General features: G+C 48.7%; 1 protein-coding gene across 1 annotated transcript in view; it reads right to left on the reverse strand.

Annotated features, from left to right (window-relative positions):
• Window positions 1-18,241, reverse strand: part of LOC143984135 (S-adenosylhomocysteine hydrolase-like protein 1) — a 521,010-nt gene that overhangs the window by 420,691 nt on the left and 82,078 nt on the right. Inside the window, exon 3 of the mRNA XM_077484446.1 lies at window positions 15,250-15,347. Coding sequence (XP_077340572.1) covers window positions 15,250-15,347 — 98 coding nt within the window. The remainder of the gene's footprint in view (window positions 1-15,249; window positions 15,348-18,241) is intronic.

The following is an 18,241-nucleotide window of genomic DNA, read 5'->3' on the forward strand; positions in this document are numbered from 1 at the left end:
CTGATGCATCCGCCCAAGGATCTCTTGTCCTGGACACGAACCTCCGCACTTTTCGATTGAGCCAGGAGGCCAGAAGATCCACATGTGGTGTGCCCCACCGCAGGCAAAGAAGCCTGAACACCTCCTGATGCAATGACCATTCTCCTGGGTCTAGCATCTGGCGACTTAGATAGTCTGCCTGCCAGTTTTCTACTCTAGGGATGTATATGACCGACAGGGCTGGTACGTGTTGCTCCGCCCACCGAAGGATGTGAGCGACCTCCCATGCTGCAGCCATGGTTGACATATGCCACCACCATGGCGATGTCTGACTGGATTCTGATCGGACATCCTCGTAGTCTCATCAACCATATGGAGAGGCATAGCCTGATCGCTCGAAGCTCGAGCACATTGATTGGTAACTGGGATTCCTCCCTCAACCGGAGGCCCTGGGTCGATTGTACTACCAGTACTCCACCCCAGCCAGTCAGACTGGCGTCCGTTGTGATCACCATCCAATGAAGAGGCAGGAACGATTTCCCAGACTGAAGGGCCGAAAACCTCAGCCTGTCCCATTTGGACAATATCTCCTCCTGCGAGACTCTGGTGTGAAATTGGGCGTACAGTACAGCCTCGAAGGAGGCAACCAAGAGGCCCAGAACTCGCATGCAGAAACGCAGCGACGACCACCTGCGGTTCATCAACAGTTTCACCACGGTTCTGAGAGTCTGCAGTTTGTCTTAAACCTAGGTACTCCAGGTGGTGAGTCAGCACTTGTAGTTTTTGAGGTTCAACACCCACCAAAATTCCTGTAGAGTTTGTGAGGCGGAAGCTGCTCTCAGGAGATCGTCTAGGTAACCCACGATCGCGATCCCACATTGTCGCAACGACGCCAAACACCCAATACCTTGGTAAAGACTCGGGGTGCTGAAGCCAGGCCAAAGGGGAGAGCCACAAACTGGTAGTGGTCTTCCCCTACTGCAAATCGCAGAAACCTCTGATGCCCGAGGCATATGGGTATGTGCAGGTACACGTCCTGGATATCCAGAGACACCAGGGAGTCCCCCTTATGGAGTGCAGCGACTACGGAGCGAACTGATTCCATTCTGAATTTCTGTACTTTCACAAAGCAATTGAGGGCTTTTAGGTCCAGGATTGGATATACCCCTTCCTTTTTTGGGGATTACAAACAGATTGGAATAGAATCCCTGAAACCTTTCCATTTCTGGAACAAGCACTCTCACCCTGCGGCTGAGCAGGTCCTTTACTGCCCCAAACAGGGTAGGAATCTGTTTGGTGGCCACGAGAGGAACTCTTTCTTGTAGCCCGATGAAATCAGCTTGCAGACCCATTAGTCAGACAGCCAAGAGGCTCACCGAGCTGCAAACTCCCAAAGGCGACCCCCCACCCGTGTGTCGGGCGTGGGCAAACCTTCATGCGGTAGCACTCTTGCTCGCAGGCTTGCGAGGCCAGGGATGCTTCTGTCCTCAGTAGTCGCCCTGTTGGACTGGAAGCATTTACCTGAGGTCCCGGGCGGACAAAAAAGCCTCTTGAGCGGAAAAGGAGGGCCCTTGCCTGCGGCGTGGCTCCTTACCCTTCCTGGGCTGTGGGAGCAACGTGCTCTTTTCACCTGTGACATTCTTAATAATGTCATCCAGCGAGGCTCCAAATAGCCGATCACCAAGGAAAAGAAAATCCATCAAGGCTTTTTTTTTTTTTTTTTTTTTTTTTTAGATGCCTGGTCCGCAGACCAGCATTTCAGCCAGATCAGGTGCCGCAGCACCACTGCCGATACTGGTGCTCTGAAAAGCAAGGGAAGTGTATCCTGGGCACGTCACAGACATACTTAAGGCCGTGCACTAACTGGTCTGCTAGTTCCACGCAGACTGGAGTAGACTGCTGCTTCTCCATTTCACGGTGCAATAGTTTTGCCCACTCAGTGTCTGCGACACTAATGCCGTGGCCAGTACCGGTCGTAGCGCTGACCCCACTACCATAAACATGGACCGGGCCACTACCGGGATCGTGGTTACTTTGTTCAACCTGGATACTGGGAGGTCCAGGACCGGGGGAGCCAACCATTTTTTAAGAAGGCTTTCCTCAAAGGGGTAACGCACCACCATTCTTTTTGGGACCGAAAAGGTCTGTTGCAGGCTTCCCCATTCCTTGTATATGAACTTATCAAAGCAAGTCAGATACGGGAACACCTTAGGTGTACGGGCTGGCTTACAGGACCCAAAAGGGGCCGCCACCTCTGCAGAGGATCCTGCCGCATCCTGTATTTTCAGTGTATCACGTACAGCAATGATAAGTGCTCCAACTATCGCTTTTTCCTGCGTGGACCCGGAATCATCCTCACTGTCCTATCGGTCCTGGTCAGTGTCAGAACAGGGGCCGCCAGTCACTGCAAGGTCTGAGTCAGAGCTCTCCCCGGGGGGCGGGGGGGCAGGGGCCGTTTTTTTACCCCCCTTGCGCCCACTCACCGCCTCCACCCTGGCAACGAACATTTCAAGGACCGCCAACAAAGCGTCCAAAGGCACTGCACTGTTTGCAGGCGAGCCGGTTGCAATTGCAGGGAGGTCTGGGGAAGAAACGCCAGCTTCTGACGCCATGCTGACAAACCCTGTCTGCCACCCTTGGGAACGTAGGACAAGGTGCTCAATCCCACCCTCCTAGCTGCTACAGACTGAGGGGCCCCCACTGCAGGACTCACCACCCTGACCGAGTGCTGTGCCATGCTGTTACTGATGGCGGTGTCCTGTGTCAGCTCACAAGTGTCCAGGAACAAAAACTGTGCTGTTCTGAGGCACAGGAACCAGCGCTCTGGAGAAAAACCACGTTGAGGCTACAAGAAAATGGCAGGCAGGCGCCCTGTATATATATAAAAAAAAAAATCACAGGGAAAATGGCCGCCGACCAGGCTTCTCACAGAGGCTAACAGAAAATGGGTGACGAACAACTGTACACAGAAAATACACAGACAATGGCGGCGGTCAGCACTATGGTGGTAGCACATGCAGAGCCCACAGAAACTAGCAGAGAGACAGATGACCGCACAGGGACACAGACAGCCAGCGCAGCCCCCAATCAAGGATCCAAGCTCCCCAGAGGACCCCTGGTCCAGGTGCACACACCGCACTACAGCCCAGTCATGTAGCATCCCTCAGAGGGAGGTGGAGGGAAAAACATGGACAGAGAGAGCAGAAAGGGAGAAGAGGGACCCCCTAATCGAACTCCCAGGGAATGCCCAGCTGCTCTGTCCTGCCGAGGCAGGGAGAGCTGTACTTACCATCCGGACGAGCTGGAGGCATCCCATCACAGACCCACACCCAAGCAGTACGGGGTGGCTGCAGGCCACGGCACACTGTGACAAAGACGTTCCTAGTCCGGTCAAATGTGTGCCCCAGAGCATTGCTCTCACCTGCCGCCCCTGGAGCCTGAGGTGCAGGTCGTCGCTGACCCTGTGCGTAGCTAGGGCCTGCACACACTCCATGGCAAGGCTGGGGAGACTACTATATTATCCAGCCTGTCACCCAGCCGGCTGTTGATAGAAGATCACAGGATTTTAAAATCTTGCGCAAAAGGCAAAAATCCAGAAAAAATCCCCAGGACCGATGGTTCCGGCAGGGAGCCTAGGTCCTTCTCCTTCACTAGGCAGAAAAAAAACTGAGCTGCAGGAAGCAGGCTGAGGGGTTATTAACAGAAGGACCGCCCCCTGGACGGAACTGTATGGTTCTGATTTTTCACATGTATTACATGTTCTGCCTAGTCCTCTCCTGAAGGTGATGTAATAATGGAGCAGTGTCCGTCAATAAACGAAAGAGAAAATGGAAGGGCAAAGTCTCAAAACCACATTGGCCTTGTTTTAAAATCAAAAAGGATGATTCACAGGACAAGGCCACCAACTCCGACACGGGTTATGGCCACCAAAAAGGACACCTTTTGAGATGATGTCTGCAAAGAGATTGCTTGAATGTTCTCAAAAGAGGTCTTTGTAAGACTGAAAGAATTAAACTGGATCCCAAGAAAGAAGCAGAGGTCTGACAGAAGCAACATGAATTAAAACTACAAATGAAATCATAATTTACTTGCATGAAAACAAAACCACCAAGGCCAAAACCAAACCTTTAATGGTACTGAAAACCACACATTGATTCACATCTCTTAAAAAAAGGAAGGCTACTAATCACTGAAAAATATTGAGGAACACCCAATGACTTACACTTTGAGTAGGGGTCCCCAACCCCTGGGCCACAGGCCAGTCTGTGCTCTACTTGCAACAGGCGAGCAGAGCGATGACATCTGTCACCACCCACCCCGCATGACCGCTGTTCCACCCTCTCACTCTAGAATAGGATGGAACACATTAGCAAATGCGCATGTGCCGGTTTCCTCGCTCTGTCAGATGACGTATTGCTGAGGAGAGGCTGCAAGAAGAGGGTACGAGTAAGTTCTTTCATTGTAGAAAAAAAAAACCTTTAAGGCCTCATGCACACCTGAAGTTATACAAAAGCCAGCAGCTGTTGAGTTTTTAAGCGTTTTGCAGTAGCGCCCTTTTAGCTGTAGCTTTTAACAAAATTATACTCCCACAGACGTTTAGGGCTCAAAAATGCTGATAAAGGCAGAATAGTTAAATTTTTTCAGTGTTTTTAAGCAGTTTACAGCTGAAAATCTCCTCTCAAAACCCACTAGGTTCTGGGGGGGGGGGGGGTTTCCAGACAGAAAACACCCCTGCCAAAACCTGCTAATAGCCTAGGTGTGCATGGACACATAGGATAACATGCTGGGGAGTTTATTGGCTTTAGAAAAAACTTCTGAAGCCAAAATCAGCAGCTGTAAAAATGTCCTATGTGCATGAGGCCTAAAATTGGCATTCAATTCTTAAAATGAAAAGCTGCATCTGCTATTTATTTGGTGGCAGGCTACAGTGACATTCTGCATCTGGTGGCAGGACAGTAGGAAGCTGCATCTGGTGACATGTGACAGTGGCAAGTAACAAGGTGCATCGCGTGGCAGGTGATGTGGCAAGTGACACGCTGCATCTGGTGGCACGTGACGGTGTCAAGTTGCACACTCAGGGCTCCCACTGATTCTGCAATAAGGTGAGTTGAGCTATTTCATTTTATATTACAATGTTATAATAGAAATAATGCTCTTCAATCATCCTGACATTATATGAACCATGGTGTGGTGATGATTGAAGCACTAACGCAAGCCATTGCCCCAAGAAATAAGTCACGGTCAATCAATCCATCCCACCCCCAATCACCAGGAAAATTTGTTCCACAACATCAGTCCTCGGTGCCAAAAAATAAAGTTGGGGAGCGCTAACTTAAAGCATCTGTATTCAGACTGGGGATCTCTCAGCCTTGTAATGACCTTGTCCAGTTTGGCATTAGGAGGATAGGTTAGTGAATCCACATTTGGAGTTTGCCACTTGGAGCATATCTGCTAAAACACCTCTGGAGGAAAGGACTATTCTCCCGGATTCAAACTCTGATGGCTGAGATAATACATCTGCCAATACAACTTGTCCACTCCTAGAATGTAGACTACTGTACTGATGGAGCTGGAACATGCCTCTCAGCCATAAGTAGAAAGTGGTAAACCTCCTGCAGTGCTGTTGAACTCTGTGTATACTTAGTGATTTACCAGTGCCATGACTTGTCTGACTGTATCCTCAAGGAATGCTTTTGCAGAAGATCTGTGGCGTGCACAAGAGACAACATAATGGCTCAGAGTTCCAGAATATTAAAAAGGAAGGCAAGCATACTCCTTGAGCCATTGTCGGTGAAGGCAAACCTTCTTGACAAGCTTGTCAGTGACCACAGATGACTTGTTCTGCCAAGGTAATTTGGATCTTGCAAAAGTGGAGGCTTTAACATGCCTGGACCCTTTCTCAGTATCCGAATAGGAATGAAAGGAAAGGAAAGTCTGAGCCGTAAATGAGGGCCCCAGTTTACACTGTGTAAAAATAACTCTTACGTCCCTCTAAGTGATTTAATGATATCATCCATCAAAGGTAGTTGCCCACAAAAGGATAATCGGCCACGCCCTTTTTTTATGTCAAATGTGAGCCAACATCTGAGCCATTTTATGCTGCACAATACCACAGCAGACGCAAGCAAGACACCAAGAGGCTGCAGTTTAACAAAGCCTCACAGAAAAATTTCAGTGCCTGAACCATTTGATTTATCAAGGCCAACAAAGCAGATCCTGCTTCAAAAGGTCTTGACCACTCAGTGATGGTATGAAAGACCAGAGCAGACATTATAATGCCACGTTACACACAATCAGACTGTCCGGCGGAATTAGCCCGGCAGACAAACTGCTGGACTTTGAAGCGGAGGTCAGCCGGACTTTCTGACTTGCCCACACACAACCGGACTTTTGAAATTAACGGACTTGCCCACACACGGAGGAAAGTCCGTTCATTTTGAACGTGGCTCCAGGTAGCCAGGACTAGCAAAGCCGATGTCGCCGCCTTCGGCAGCGAGATTAACACATCGCTGGCCCCGTCATCTGGTATGGACTCAAAGGGGAAGCCCTACGCTGAAAAAACGGCGTGGGAGTCGTCCCCCCCCCCCCCCCCCCAAGGTCCATATAAGACCCTTATCCGAGCACGCAACCCTGACGGTCAGGAAAGGGGGTGGGGATGAGCACCATGTTGATGAGGACAAGGGCCTCTTCCCGACAACCCTGGCCGTTGGTTGTCGGGGTCTGCGGGCAGGGGGCTTATCGGAATCCAGGAGCCCCCTTAAATAAGGGGGCCCCCAGATCCCGGCACCCCACCCTATGTGAATAAGTATGGGGTACATCGTATCCCTACCCATTCACCTGGTGAGAAAAAAAAAAACACCACAAGGGTTGAAAATAATTGCACAGCTCCGGGGGTCTTCTTCCTTCTTGGGGGGGTCTTCTCGCCGGACTCCTCCGCTATCTTCTGCTAGCTCTTTTACTAGCAGAGGAGCCCGACTTTTTTCTTCGTCGCCGCTCAGGGGTCTTCTTCCCCTCTTCGGTTCTTCTTGCCGGGCCTCCGCTTTCTTCTTCCAGCTCTTTTACTAGCGGTGGCCCGGTCTTCTGTCTCCTGAACAGTGCTGAACAGTGCTGTGTCTAACATCAGGCTCAGGTTCTAATCTGTATGATGATTCCAGAAATTACTTCTGCAGGTCAGAGATCCAAATTAAGTTCTGCAGGATCTGCATTGTCTGCTGCAATCACCTTCAGTCAGAGATTATCCAGGTAACATAACATGAATTCTTTGAGCCTGGAGCAGAGCTAAGACCAAGGCAAGCACTTTGGAGAAAATCCAGAGGCAGGCAAAAGGCAAGATTGAAAAACTGCAGACAGATTACTCACAGCAAAACTCAGATGACATTGACAGGGAGCAGTGGCGGAATTATCAGGGTCGCACCAGTCACATTTGCGACTGGGCCCTTGAGTTCCGCCACTGTGGCGGGGCCCGCCGCCGCCCAGGAGATAGTCATTTACGCAGAGTCCCATAAGCTCCACCCATCCTCCCCACCCATCCTCTGCTCCCACACTCACGGGGACAGTCCCCGCCCACTTCGTCCATCCTCCCCGCCCATTTCCTCTGCCCGCAGTCTCCGCCCATCTTTTCTGTCCCCGTCCGCTCAGCCCACCTTCTCTGGCCACACCTTCACTCACAGGCCCCGCCCAGCCTCTCTGCTCGCCCAAGCAAGACCGAGCAAGCAGGGGGAACCAAATGATCTGCAACTGAGTGGCACCCATTCCTTAATAACCACACTGCCACTGATCCCCCTCCACACCACTGCTGCCAATGATCCCCCCTCCACACCACTGCTGCCAATGATCCCCCCTCCACACCACTGCTGCCACTGATCCCCCGGCACCACTGCTGCCACTGATCCCCCGGCACCACTGCTGCCACTGATCCCCAGGCACCACTGCTGCCACTGATCCCCAGGCACCACTGCTGCCACTGATCCCCAGGCACCACTGCTGCCACTGATCCCCCGGCACCACTGCTGCCACCGATTTCCCCCCCCTCTGCACCGCTGCTGCCACTGATCCCCCCGACACCACTGTTGCCACCGATACCCCCCACACAACACCACTACTGCCACTGATACCCCCACACAACACCACTACTGCCACTGATACCCCCCACACAACACCACTACTGCCACTGATACCCCTCCACACAACACCACTACTGCCACTGATAGCCCTCCACACACCACCATTACTGCCACTGATACCCCCCACAACACCACTACTGCCAATGATACCCCCAGCACCACCACTGCTGCCACTGATCCCACCAGCACCACCAATGCTGCCACTGATACCCCCATACACCACCACTACTGCCACCGATACCCCCCGGCACCACCACTGCTGCCACTGATAGCCCCGGCTCCACCACTGCCACTGATAGCCCCCGGCACCACCACTACTGCCACTGATTACCCCTCCCCATCACCACCACGATACCCTCCACATCACCACAACCACTGCTGCCACTGATCCCATCCTGCAACTACCATCCTTGCCACTGATAGCATTCCCCTCCCCACCACTCATCCCATCCCACCCCCCCCCCCCAACCACCACCCTCACCACGGATCCCATCACCACTGACACTCATCCCATCCCCCTTGCCACAACCACCCTATCACTGGCCCCACCCCCACCCACAAACCTTGCCACTGATCCCACCCCCCTTCACCGCTGACACTCATCCCATCCCCACCCAGCCACCACCGCTGCCACTCATCCCATCCTCCCCACCGCTGCCACTCATCCCATCTCTCCCTCACCGCTGCCACTCATCCCATCTCTCCCTCACTACTACCACTCCTCCCATCCCCCACCACCAATGCCACTGATCCTATCCCTCCTCAACCACCAATGCTGCCACTAAGCCCATCCACCACCACTGGCACTCATCCCAGGGGCGTAACTACAGGGGTTACAACTTCAATAGTGCACATGTTGCCCCTGAACACCTGGATGGGGGGGACATTTAGAGGAGCAAATCCCCTCAATTTTTCTCCTGCAGCCACTAAGTCTGCTTCTCCTCCTCTCCCAGGCATTAAGTGACTGCAGGAGGAAAATGGAGGGGATTTGTTCCCCCTCCTATCCAGGTCCTGCTGCCCCCGGGATCAGTGAAAAGAGCCCTGGCTGGGGTCAGGGGGGGCGCCTCCATGGTTTCTTGCACCAGGGCCCTTAAGGTTCTAGTTACGCCACTGGCATCCATCTCTTAATAACACTGCCACTGATCCCCCTCCACACCACTGCTGCCACTGATTCCCCTCCACATCACTGATGCCACTGATTCCCCTCCACACCACTGATGCCACTGATCCCCTTTGGCACCACTGCTGCCACTGATCCCCCCGACACTACTGCTGCCACTGATCCCCCCCCAGCACCACTGCTGCCACTGATTTCCCCCCCCCCCAGCACCACTGCTGCCACTGATCCCCCCCCAGCACCACTGCTGCCACTGATCCCCCCCCCAGCACCACTGCTGCCACTGATCCCCCCCCAGCACCACTGCTGCCACTGATCCCCCCCCCAGCACCACTGCTGCCACTGATTTCCCCCCCGGCCCCACTGCTGCCACTGATCCCCGGCACCACTGTTTCCCACTGATTCCTATCCAGGTCCTGCTGCCCCAGTGGATCAGTGGGAAGAGCCCTGGCTGGAGGTCAGGGGGGGCCCTCCATGGTTTCTTGCACCAGGCCCTTAAAGTTCTAGTTACGCCACTGACAGGGAGTAAAAATGTGCACGCAAGAATCCCAAATGTCTACTGAAGTCATAACGCTTCCCCTGGAAGCAGGGAGGCAATGACCAAACTGGCAGTTTCCATGCAAAACATTTTAACCTGCAGGAACAAGCTGAGAGTTTTTAAATCAAGAATAGGCTAGAACCCTCCATTTGGTTTGGGAATCATGAAGATGTTTCAGTAGAAGCCCTGAATGGTACAGGGATAATGGTCCTCTGAGACAAAAGCTGCTGAACAACAGCAGTAAGATCTGCCTCTCTTAGTGGGGGAGAGATACGTTTTAAAGCATGAGGTGTGGTGGAGGCAGAGTTCAAAACTCCAGTTTTCAGCTCCAGAAAAAGATACTCTAGACTCAGACGTCTGAGAATTTCTGGGACCAGAAGGTGGACAGATGTCCCCCCTACTCCCCACCCTAAAACTGGGAAGAGGTCTTGAAACCAAACTTAGCTGGTTTGTAGGGCCTTGTCTTTCTATGAACAAATATGTCTGGCTTAGAGATGGAACTGGAGATCTGAGAGGGGTGAACCTCAGGAACTACTAACCTTAGGTGTATTTTTGACCCCGAGATCTTCTTTACCCTGAGAGCTCCTTAATGTACTTATCCAAAGAGGGGCCAAACAGGCATTCACCTTCAAAGGGTAGTTGCACAAGGTGCTTCTTAAATAGGAGTCCCATTGACCAGCATTTAAGCCAAAGGACCCTGCACATGTGAATGAAGACAAAACTCATCGTGGAGACCTGGTGAACTGTATCCACCAAGCTGTAAGGCCACTGTTAAAAATAGTCCAGACAGCAATGATCTGACAGACTGCAATGGAAGCAACTGCAGGCCGCAAAGGGGGAGCTGTTAAGTAGAAAGATGATTATGGGTGGCTTCTTACCAATTGCCCACCGGGTCCCTAAACACAGAATTATCCTCTATGGGGCCAAGATAGTTTTGTTAAGGCAAGAGATGGCAGGGTCTGCTAGAGAAACTGTGCAGGAAATGGAAATGTTCAAAGAGTTATGGAGGAGTAAAAATCCACAAGCAAGTGGACTAGGAAAGTCCTAACATGGTTAAGTCATTTCAGAGACAGCACACCCAGGCTGCTCTAATGCTAAGCAGGAGCTTACAGCATCAATAAAGGTAGCAATGGTATCCCTAATTTTGGATCAAATTTCAGTCAAAGCATTTTATCCTGATTAGATTTCTTTAGAAGTGGGGGGGGGGGGGATTTTGGTCTTCTACCACCTCCTTTGGTAGTGTATCTGCCTTAAGAGCCAAGTTAAAAACAGATTCTGAAACGGAAACAAAATGGGCACACTCGCAGGCCTTGGTATCATTAGTCTGCAAGGGCTGAAATTCTGCCATGAAACTTTCTCTCTAGATAAAAAAGGTGGAAGGTTGTTCAGCCAAATGGCTAGCAGAGTTCCCAGAGAAAGGCAGAGTCACACTGGGGGGTACCCTTCCAAAGAACCAAAGAATGGTTGCTAGGGCCTTGTGGAGATAAAATATCACCCATCTTGGAGCCCTGGGCTGAGTCTAGGCTAGCAACGCCACCTAACCTCTTTCTCTTGCATTTGTGATATGCCACAAGTGGTGCCAATTGTCCTCAGAGGGGTACCCATGACTTCTGTTGTTGTAGAGAGGGAGAAGAAGACCTATTGTGCCAGTAACTATAGCCTGCTGATCACCTTGGATTGGGAAGTGTGGCCAAGTTGGAGACATGCCCCAAAAGAAGAGGCAGCATGCACAGTATAAGTACTCCGAGAATGAGGCTACACAGGCACAATAAGTACCTGCTCCAACAGCTGTCAAAATGACTCAATCTGTGCAGGTGCAGTAGTACCACAGGGAATCAGCGTAGCAGCGCTAGTAGATCTGGGCCTAGAGAATGAAAGATGGCGTTGAATTCCACATTTTTCACATGTGCTCCTGCACCTACAGTGGTTTAAACCCTTTGTATATAAACCACTGAAGTAATTAGCCTCATGTGATAGACATAGATGGAACAAATCCTTCTATATAAGTTGTACATGTTTAATCAAAAGCCATCTGTCCAGTACAGCCTTCCACGGAATTCACACAAAAGTGGAGGAGTGTGGATCTGAACACATAGGGCTACCAAGTATCTGGGGTGACACCTAAGCCTTGCATATAAGGTCTTGGTGGTCTCTATGGAAGCTGGGCGAGGCATCTCTGAATTACCAAAGTCAATTAAAATCCACCTAGAGATTGGATTAGTATGATTATTATACACGATTTATACAGCGCCAACAGTTTACGCAGCTTTACAATGTATGGGGGTGTGGAAACACAATTACAGTACAGTTCAATACAAAAGGTACAGGAGGCTTGTAGAGCTTACATTCTAAAGGAAGGGGGTGGTGGTACAAAAGGTAATACCTGCAGAGAATGATTTGATGGGTGTGGCTCAGGGACAGTTGTTAGGTGGGTGTGGGATAGTCTTCACTGAATAAATGAGTTTTCAGGGATCTCCTAAAGGTGGACAGGGTAGGGGCTGATTGGACAGACTGGGGCAGGGAGTTCCAGAGGATGGGAGAGGCTCTGGAGAAGTCCTGAAGGCAAGCATGGGAGGAGGTAACAAGGAAGCTAGAGAGCAGGGGGTCCTGGGAGGAGCGGAGGTGACGATTTGGATGATATCTGCAGATGAGGTTGGTGATGAAGATGGGGGTGATGTTGTGGATAGCTTTTTATGTTATGGTTAGCATTTTGAATTTTACACAGTGGGGTAGAGGAAGCCAGTGAAGGGATTGGCAGAGAGGGGCGGCAGTCACGGATCAATTAGTGAGGTGTATTAGTCTAGCAGCAGCATTCATAATAGACTGAAGGGATTAGGATGATGATGCTCCAACTATATGAGCCATGCACATAAACCATGCATATAAGGTCTTAGTGGGTCCTGTAGAAAATTTTGATTTTATTCATACCCTAGGACAAGGCTGTATTTTCTATGACATTTATCTAATTTTATCATGCAGTGGCAGTAACATAAAATTCAATTACCGTATTTATCAGCGTATAACACGCATCGGCGTATAACCCACACCCCAAGTTTAGGAGGGAATATTAAGGGAAAAAACTTTTAGGAGGGAAGTTTAAGGAAAAAACATACATTTAAATGCCCATCAATGCAGCAGTGTCCATCTGCAGCCTTGCCCAGTGCCTTTGCAGCCATGCCCAGTGCCGCCTTGCCCAGTGCCTTTGCAGCCTTGCCCAATGCCTTTGCAACATTTCTAGATTTAAAATTGGCACTGACTGAGCAGAGAGGAGCAAGTGCCAACAAGGTACAGACAGCCGAGTGTACTTCAGCTAGTCTTGGCTCCTCTCGCAGTCCCGCTCACCTCCACTGATTGCGAGAGGAGCGAGCACCGACAACATACAGAAAGCCGAGTGTACGTTGGCTAGTCTCGGCTCCTCTCGCAATCAGTTGAGGTGGGCGGGACTGCCGAGTAAAACCGAAGTACACGGCTTTCTGTATCTCGGCTTCTATCTTCAGAATCAGCGGGAGACCGGCGAGGATCGGTGTATAACACGCACCCATGATTTTCCCCTGATTTTAAGGGGGAAAAAGTGCGTGTTATACTCCGATAAATACGGTATGTCATTAAAAGTATCTAAAAGGGCACAGTATGGCTGAGTTAATAAGACTGAAGCAAATGTCCAACACAGTGAGGTTTCATCACTGCCAAAAATATTGTCACATATTCTAAATGATTTGCTATGGGCAACAATTAGGTTTGTTCCAGTTGTTGGTCATCTTTTTTGTAAATCCGTTCCAATGTTTAACTATATTCACACTTTTACAAAAGCTTAGGGGGGAAAAAAAAAAGGACAATTTCATGAAGATACACAGAAATCTGAATATAGAAGACAACAGCACTGTACAGACAAAACCTTAAATGTATTTAATACTTATTTATATAAAAAGGTTTACCGTTTTGCTACATAGTAGGTGAGGTTGAAAAAAAAAGACACAAGTCCAACCTATGTGTGTGATTATAAGTCAGTATTACCTTGTATATCCCTATATGTTGTGGTTGTTTAGGTGCTTATCTAATAGTTTTTTTTTAAAAACTATCGATGCCCTCCACTGAGACCACCGCCTGTGGAAGGGAATTCCACATCCTGGCCGCTCTTAGATCCCTTTCACACTGTGCCGCCACTGGCGTCAGCGGTAAAGCAGCACTATTTTTAGCGCTGCTTTACCGTTGTTTTAGCGGCACTATTCAGCCACTAGAGGGGTAGTTTTAACCCCCGCTAGCACTCAAAAAGGGGTTAAATTCGCCTGCAAAATGCCGCCGCAGAGCCGTTTTGCTGGCAGTAGGACAGCACTGCCCCACAGATTTCAATGGGAAGGAGCGGTGGCAGAGCGGTGAGTTCACCCCTCCAAAGAAGCTGCTGGCAGAACTTTTTCTGACGCCCTGCCAGCGCAACGCTCAAGTGTGAAAGCCCTCGTGTTTTAGGGCAGTTTGCAGGTGCCATTTTTAACGCTATAGCACCTGCAAAACACCCCAGTGTGAAAGGGGTCTTACAGTAAAGAACCCTCTACATAGTTTATGGTTAAACCTATTTTCTTCAAATTTTTAGTGGCCATGTGTCTTGTTAAACTCCCCTCCACAAAAAACGTTTTATTCCTATTGTGGGGTCAGCAGTACAGTATTTGTAAATTAAAAATCAAATCCCCTCTCAAGCGTCTCTTCTCCAGAGAGAATACGTTCAGTGCTCCCAACCTTTCTAACGAATATCCTCCAGACCCTTTATTAGCTTTGTTGCCCTTCTTTGTACTCGCTCTATTTCCAGTACATCCTTCCTGAGGACTGGCTCCCAAAACTGGACAGAGTGGGAAAATGATCATTTTATACCTGGAGTGAATCCCTTTGTTCATGCATGCCAATGTTCCGTTTGTTAGCAGCAGCTTGGCATTGCATGCCATTGCTGAGCCTATCATCTACTAGGGCCCCCGAGGCCCTTTTCCATCCTATATTCCCCGAGATGTGCTCCCCCTAGTGTATAGATTGCATTCATATTTTTGCCACCCAAATGCATTATTTAAAATTTTTCTACATTAAACCTAAAATTTGCCATGTAGTTTCCCACCCCATTAAGGAAGGTTTCCAAATCCTGCAGAGAAGTTATTGCCCTGCTTAGTTTAGTATCGTCCGCAAATACAGAGATTGAACTGTTTACCCGATCCTCCAGGTCGTTTATCAATAAATTAAATAAGATTGGTCCTAGCACAGAATCCTTGTTGTGGTTAAGAGACAAAATAAACAACCTTAAAGCATAATCGAACATTTAGAACAGGGATATGCAATTAGCGGACCTCCAGCTGTTGCTAAACTACAAGTCCCATCATGCCTCTGCCTCTGGCTGTCATGCTTGTGGCTCTAAGGGTCTTGCTATGCCTCATGGAAACTGTAATTCTGCAACAGCTGGAGGTCTGCTAATTGCATATCCCTGATTTAGAATGTAACCACTAACTTGGACATACCATGTTTGGCTGCCAATCACTATTTCCATTTACAGATCGATCAATGCACCACCAGAAATCGTCTTCCGATTCCCCTTTCCATGCAAAGACTGCAACACCTACCAAGATAAAGAGAAAGGGATACAAATTATCACTGTAAAAATAATTTGCTCAAACAAGCAGTATTCATATAAACTGTTAAAGTGATTGTAAGGGTTTTTTTTTTAAATAACAAACACATCATACTTACCTCCACTGTGCAGCTCGTTTGGCAGAGTGGCCCCAAACCTAGTCTTCTGGGGTCCCCTGAGGGCTCTTGCGGATCCTCCCCACATCAGATAACCCCCTAGGAGAAGCGCTGTGGGGGGGGGGGGGCTTACCTTGTAGGCACACTCCCGAGTCCATTATTCGGTGTCCATGACTCGGCCCTGCATCATTGGATTTGATTGACAGCATTGGGAGCCAATGGCTGCGCTGCTATCAGTCTATCCAATCAGTACACAAGACACCGGCCTGAGCTGGTGTGCTCGTTCCCACTGCTCAAATTTCAGGGCTCAGGTAAGTATAAGGGGGGCTCAGGGGCGCTGCTGCAAAATTCACCTTAATACATAGAATGCATTGAGGTGAGAAACGGAGAGGGTTTACGATCCCTTTAAACATGTGCTCCTTTACAATACAGTTCATAAAGATTTAATAAATCTCTGATATATTGAACAAAAAAAACCTAGACATTGGACTTTGGTTTGACCAAAGTTCTTCCTGCTGTGAATCAGCTGAACACATTATCAGCTTATCAGTGTAAGATTATTTTTACAGACCCTTAAAAACTGAGAAAGGATTATAGAGCCTCCAGGCAGCAGCATCTGCCCCGTCGGAAATACTGCTTACCGTATTTATCGGCATATAACACACACTTTTTTCCCCTTAAAATCAGGGGAAAGTCGTGGGTACGTGTTATACGCCGATCCCCGCCGATCTCCCGCTGATTGTATGGAAAAGAGCGAGCGGAGCCAAGATACAGAAAGCCGAAGTACACTTGGCTCCTCTCGCAGTCCCGCCCACCTCCACTGATTGCGAGAAGAGCGAGCGCCGCTGACATACAGAAAGCCGAATGTACTTTGGCTAGTCTCGGCTCCTCTCGCAGTCCTGCCCCTGACTGAGCAGTGGAGGTGGGCGGGAATGCGTGAGGAGCCGAGTAAAGCCAAAGTACGCTCGGCTTTCTGTATCCTGGCTCCGCTCGTCCCTCTCCATTGGCGCCAAATTTAAAATGAGGAAATGCTGCAAATAGACTGGCAAGGCTGCAAAAGGTACATGGCAAGGCTGCAGATGGACACTGGGCAAGGCCACAATGATGGACAAGGCTGCAGATAGACACTGACAAGGCTACATTAATGGGCATTTTAATGTAAGTTTTTTTTTCCTTAAACTTCCCTCCTAAACGTTTTTTTCCTTAAAATTCGCTCTTAAACTTGGGGTGTGCGTTATACGCCAATAAATACGGTACATTAGTTAACGCTCAGTAGTACTTGTATTTTTGTTTCTCCTTCCCTGCATGAACCAAGCTCACAACAACCTTCAAAGATACTACCTGAAGGGAAAGTAATATGACTCATTTTGATCTTTGTGATAGTGCAATTATTTCGCAGTATTGGTGACACTGCAAAAGGCTCAGTTCCCAGAGAAGATCTGAGAAGCATTTCCATTGTCTTCTATTACAGGTGTTACAAAAAAAGTGTCTATTATCTTTAGCAACTTCCAAATGTAGCTTGCAGTACCTGAATCAATGTACAGGCACATTTAAAAAAATTATGCAAAGCGCTTCTCAAATGCTTGTGCCAAGAGTCTTGAATATGGCCTAGGATGGAGTAGCTACCTCACATGTAGTTCTGAAAAAATTTATTTTCCAGCTTCCGGACCAGCCACCGCAGTTTCACTGCGGCAGGTTGGCTCCCCTGCGCGAAAACGCGCAACTATACGTTGGCTCACGGGGTCCAGATAGCAAGCGCGCAACCGCTGCACAGCGGGGGTGAAGATGCTTGTGGCCGATGGTCACGATGACCGCCGCCACGAGCAATCGTGAGCTGGAGACACAGAAGAGGGACGACTGTGTGTAAACACACACTTGCCTATTCTGACAGGAGTGACAGATCGTGTGTTCCTATTAGCTAGGAAGCACAATCTGTCACTTGCTGTAGTTAATCTCTCCCTCTTCAGTTAGAATCACCACCCAGGGAACACAGTTAACCTCTTCATCGCTCCCTAGGGTTAACCCCTTCACTGCCTGTGACATTATTACAGTAATCTATGCATTTTTAATCGCAATGATCACTGTATTAATGCCAATGGTTACAAAAATGCATCAAAATTGCCCGATGTGTCCGCCATAATGTAGCAGTCATGATAAAAATCTCAGATCGCTGCCATTACTAGTAAAAAAAAAATAATAATAAAAATGCTAAAAATCTATCCCCTATGTTGTAGACGCTATAACTTTTGTGCAAACCAATCAATATACACTTATTGCGATTTTTTTTTTTTTTTACCAAAAATATGTAGAAGAATACTTATCAGCCTAAACTAAGGGAAAAAAATAGTTTTTTTTAAATATATTTTTGGGGATATTTATTATAGTAAAAAGTAAAATCAAATGCTTTTTCTCAAAATTGTGGCTCTTTTTTTGTTTATAGCGCAAAAAATTAAAATCGCAGAGGCGATCAAATACCACCAAAAGAAAGGTCTTTTTGTGGGGAAAAAAAAGGACATCGATTTTGTTGGGGTACAATTTCGCACGACCATGCAATATATTCAATATATTATTGTACAGTTCGAGATAATGATCTGTTAAAGAGTATGTAAACCCAACATTGCATGTTCCTGACATGTGCCTGCTTGTACCATGTACTTATATGAAACACTATCCTGTTCTCTTTGTATTGCTTTCTTTGTGTGAAATCCCTGGTGTTCCTCCCAGTCCCTCTGCTTTCCTATTAAAAACTGACCACACACTGTGGTC

Source organism: Lithobates pipiens, unplaced genomic scaffold, assembly GCF_037356315.1.
Source record: "Lithobates pipiens isolate NorthernLeopardFrog02 unplaced genomic scaffold, aLitPip1_a1.2 Scaffold_16, whole genome shotgun sequence".
NCBI lineage: Eukaryota > Metazoa > Chordata > Amphibia > Anura > Ranidae > Lithobates > Lithobates pipiens.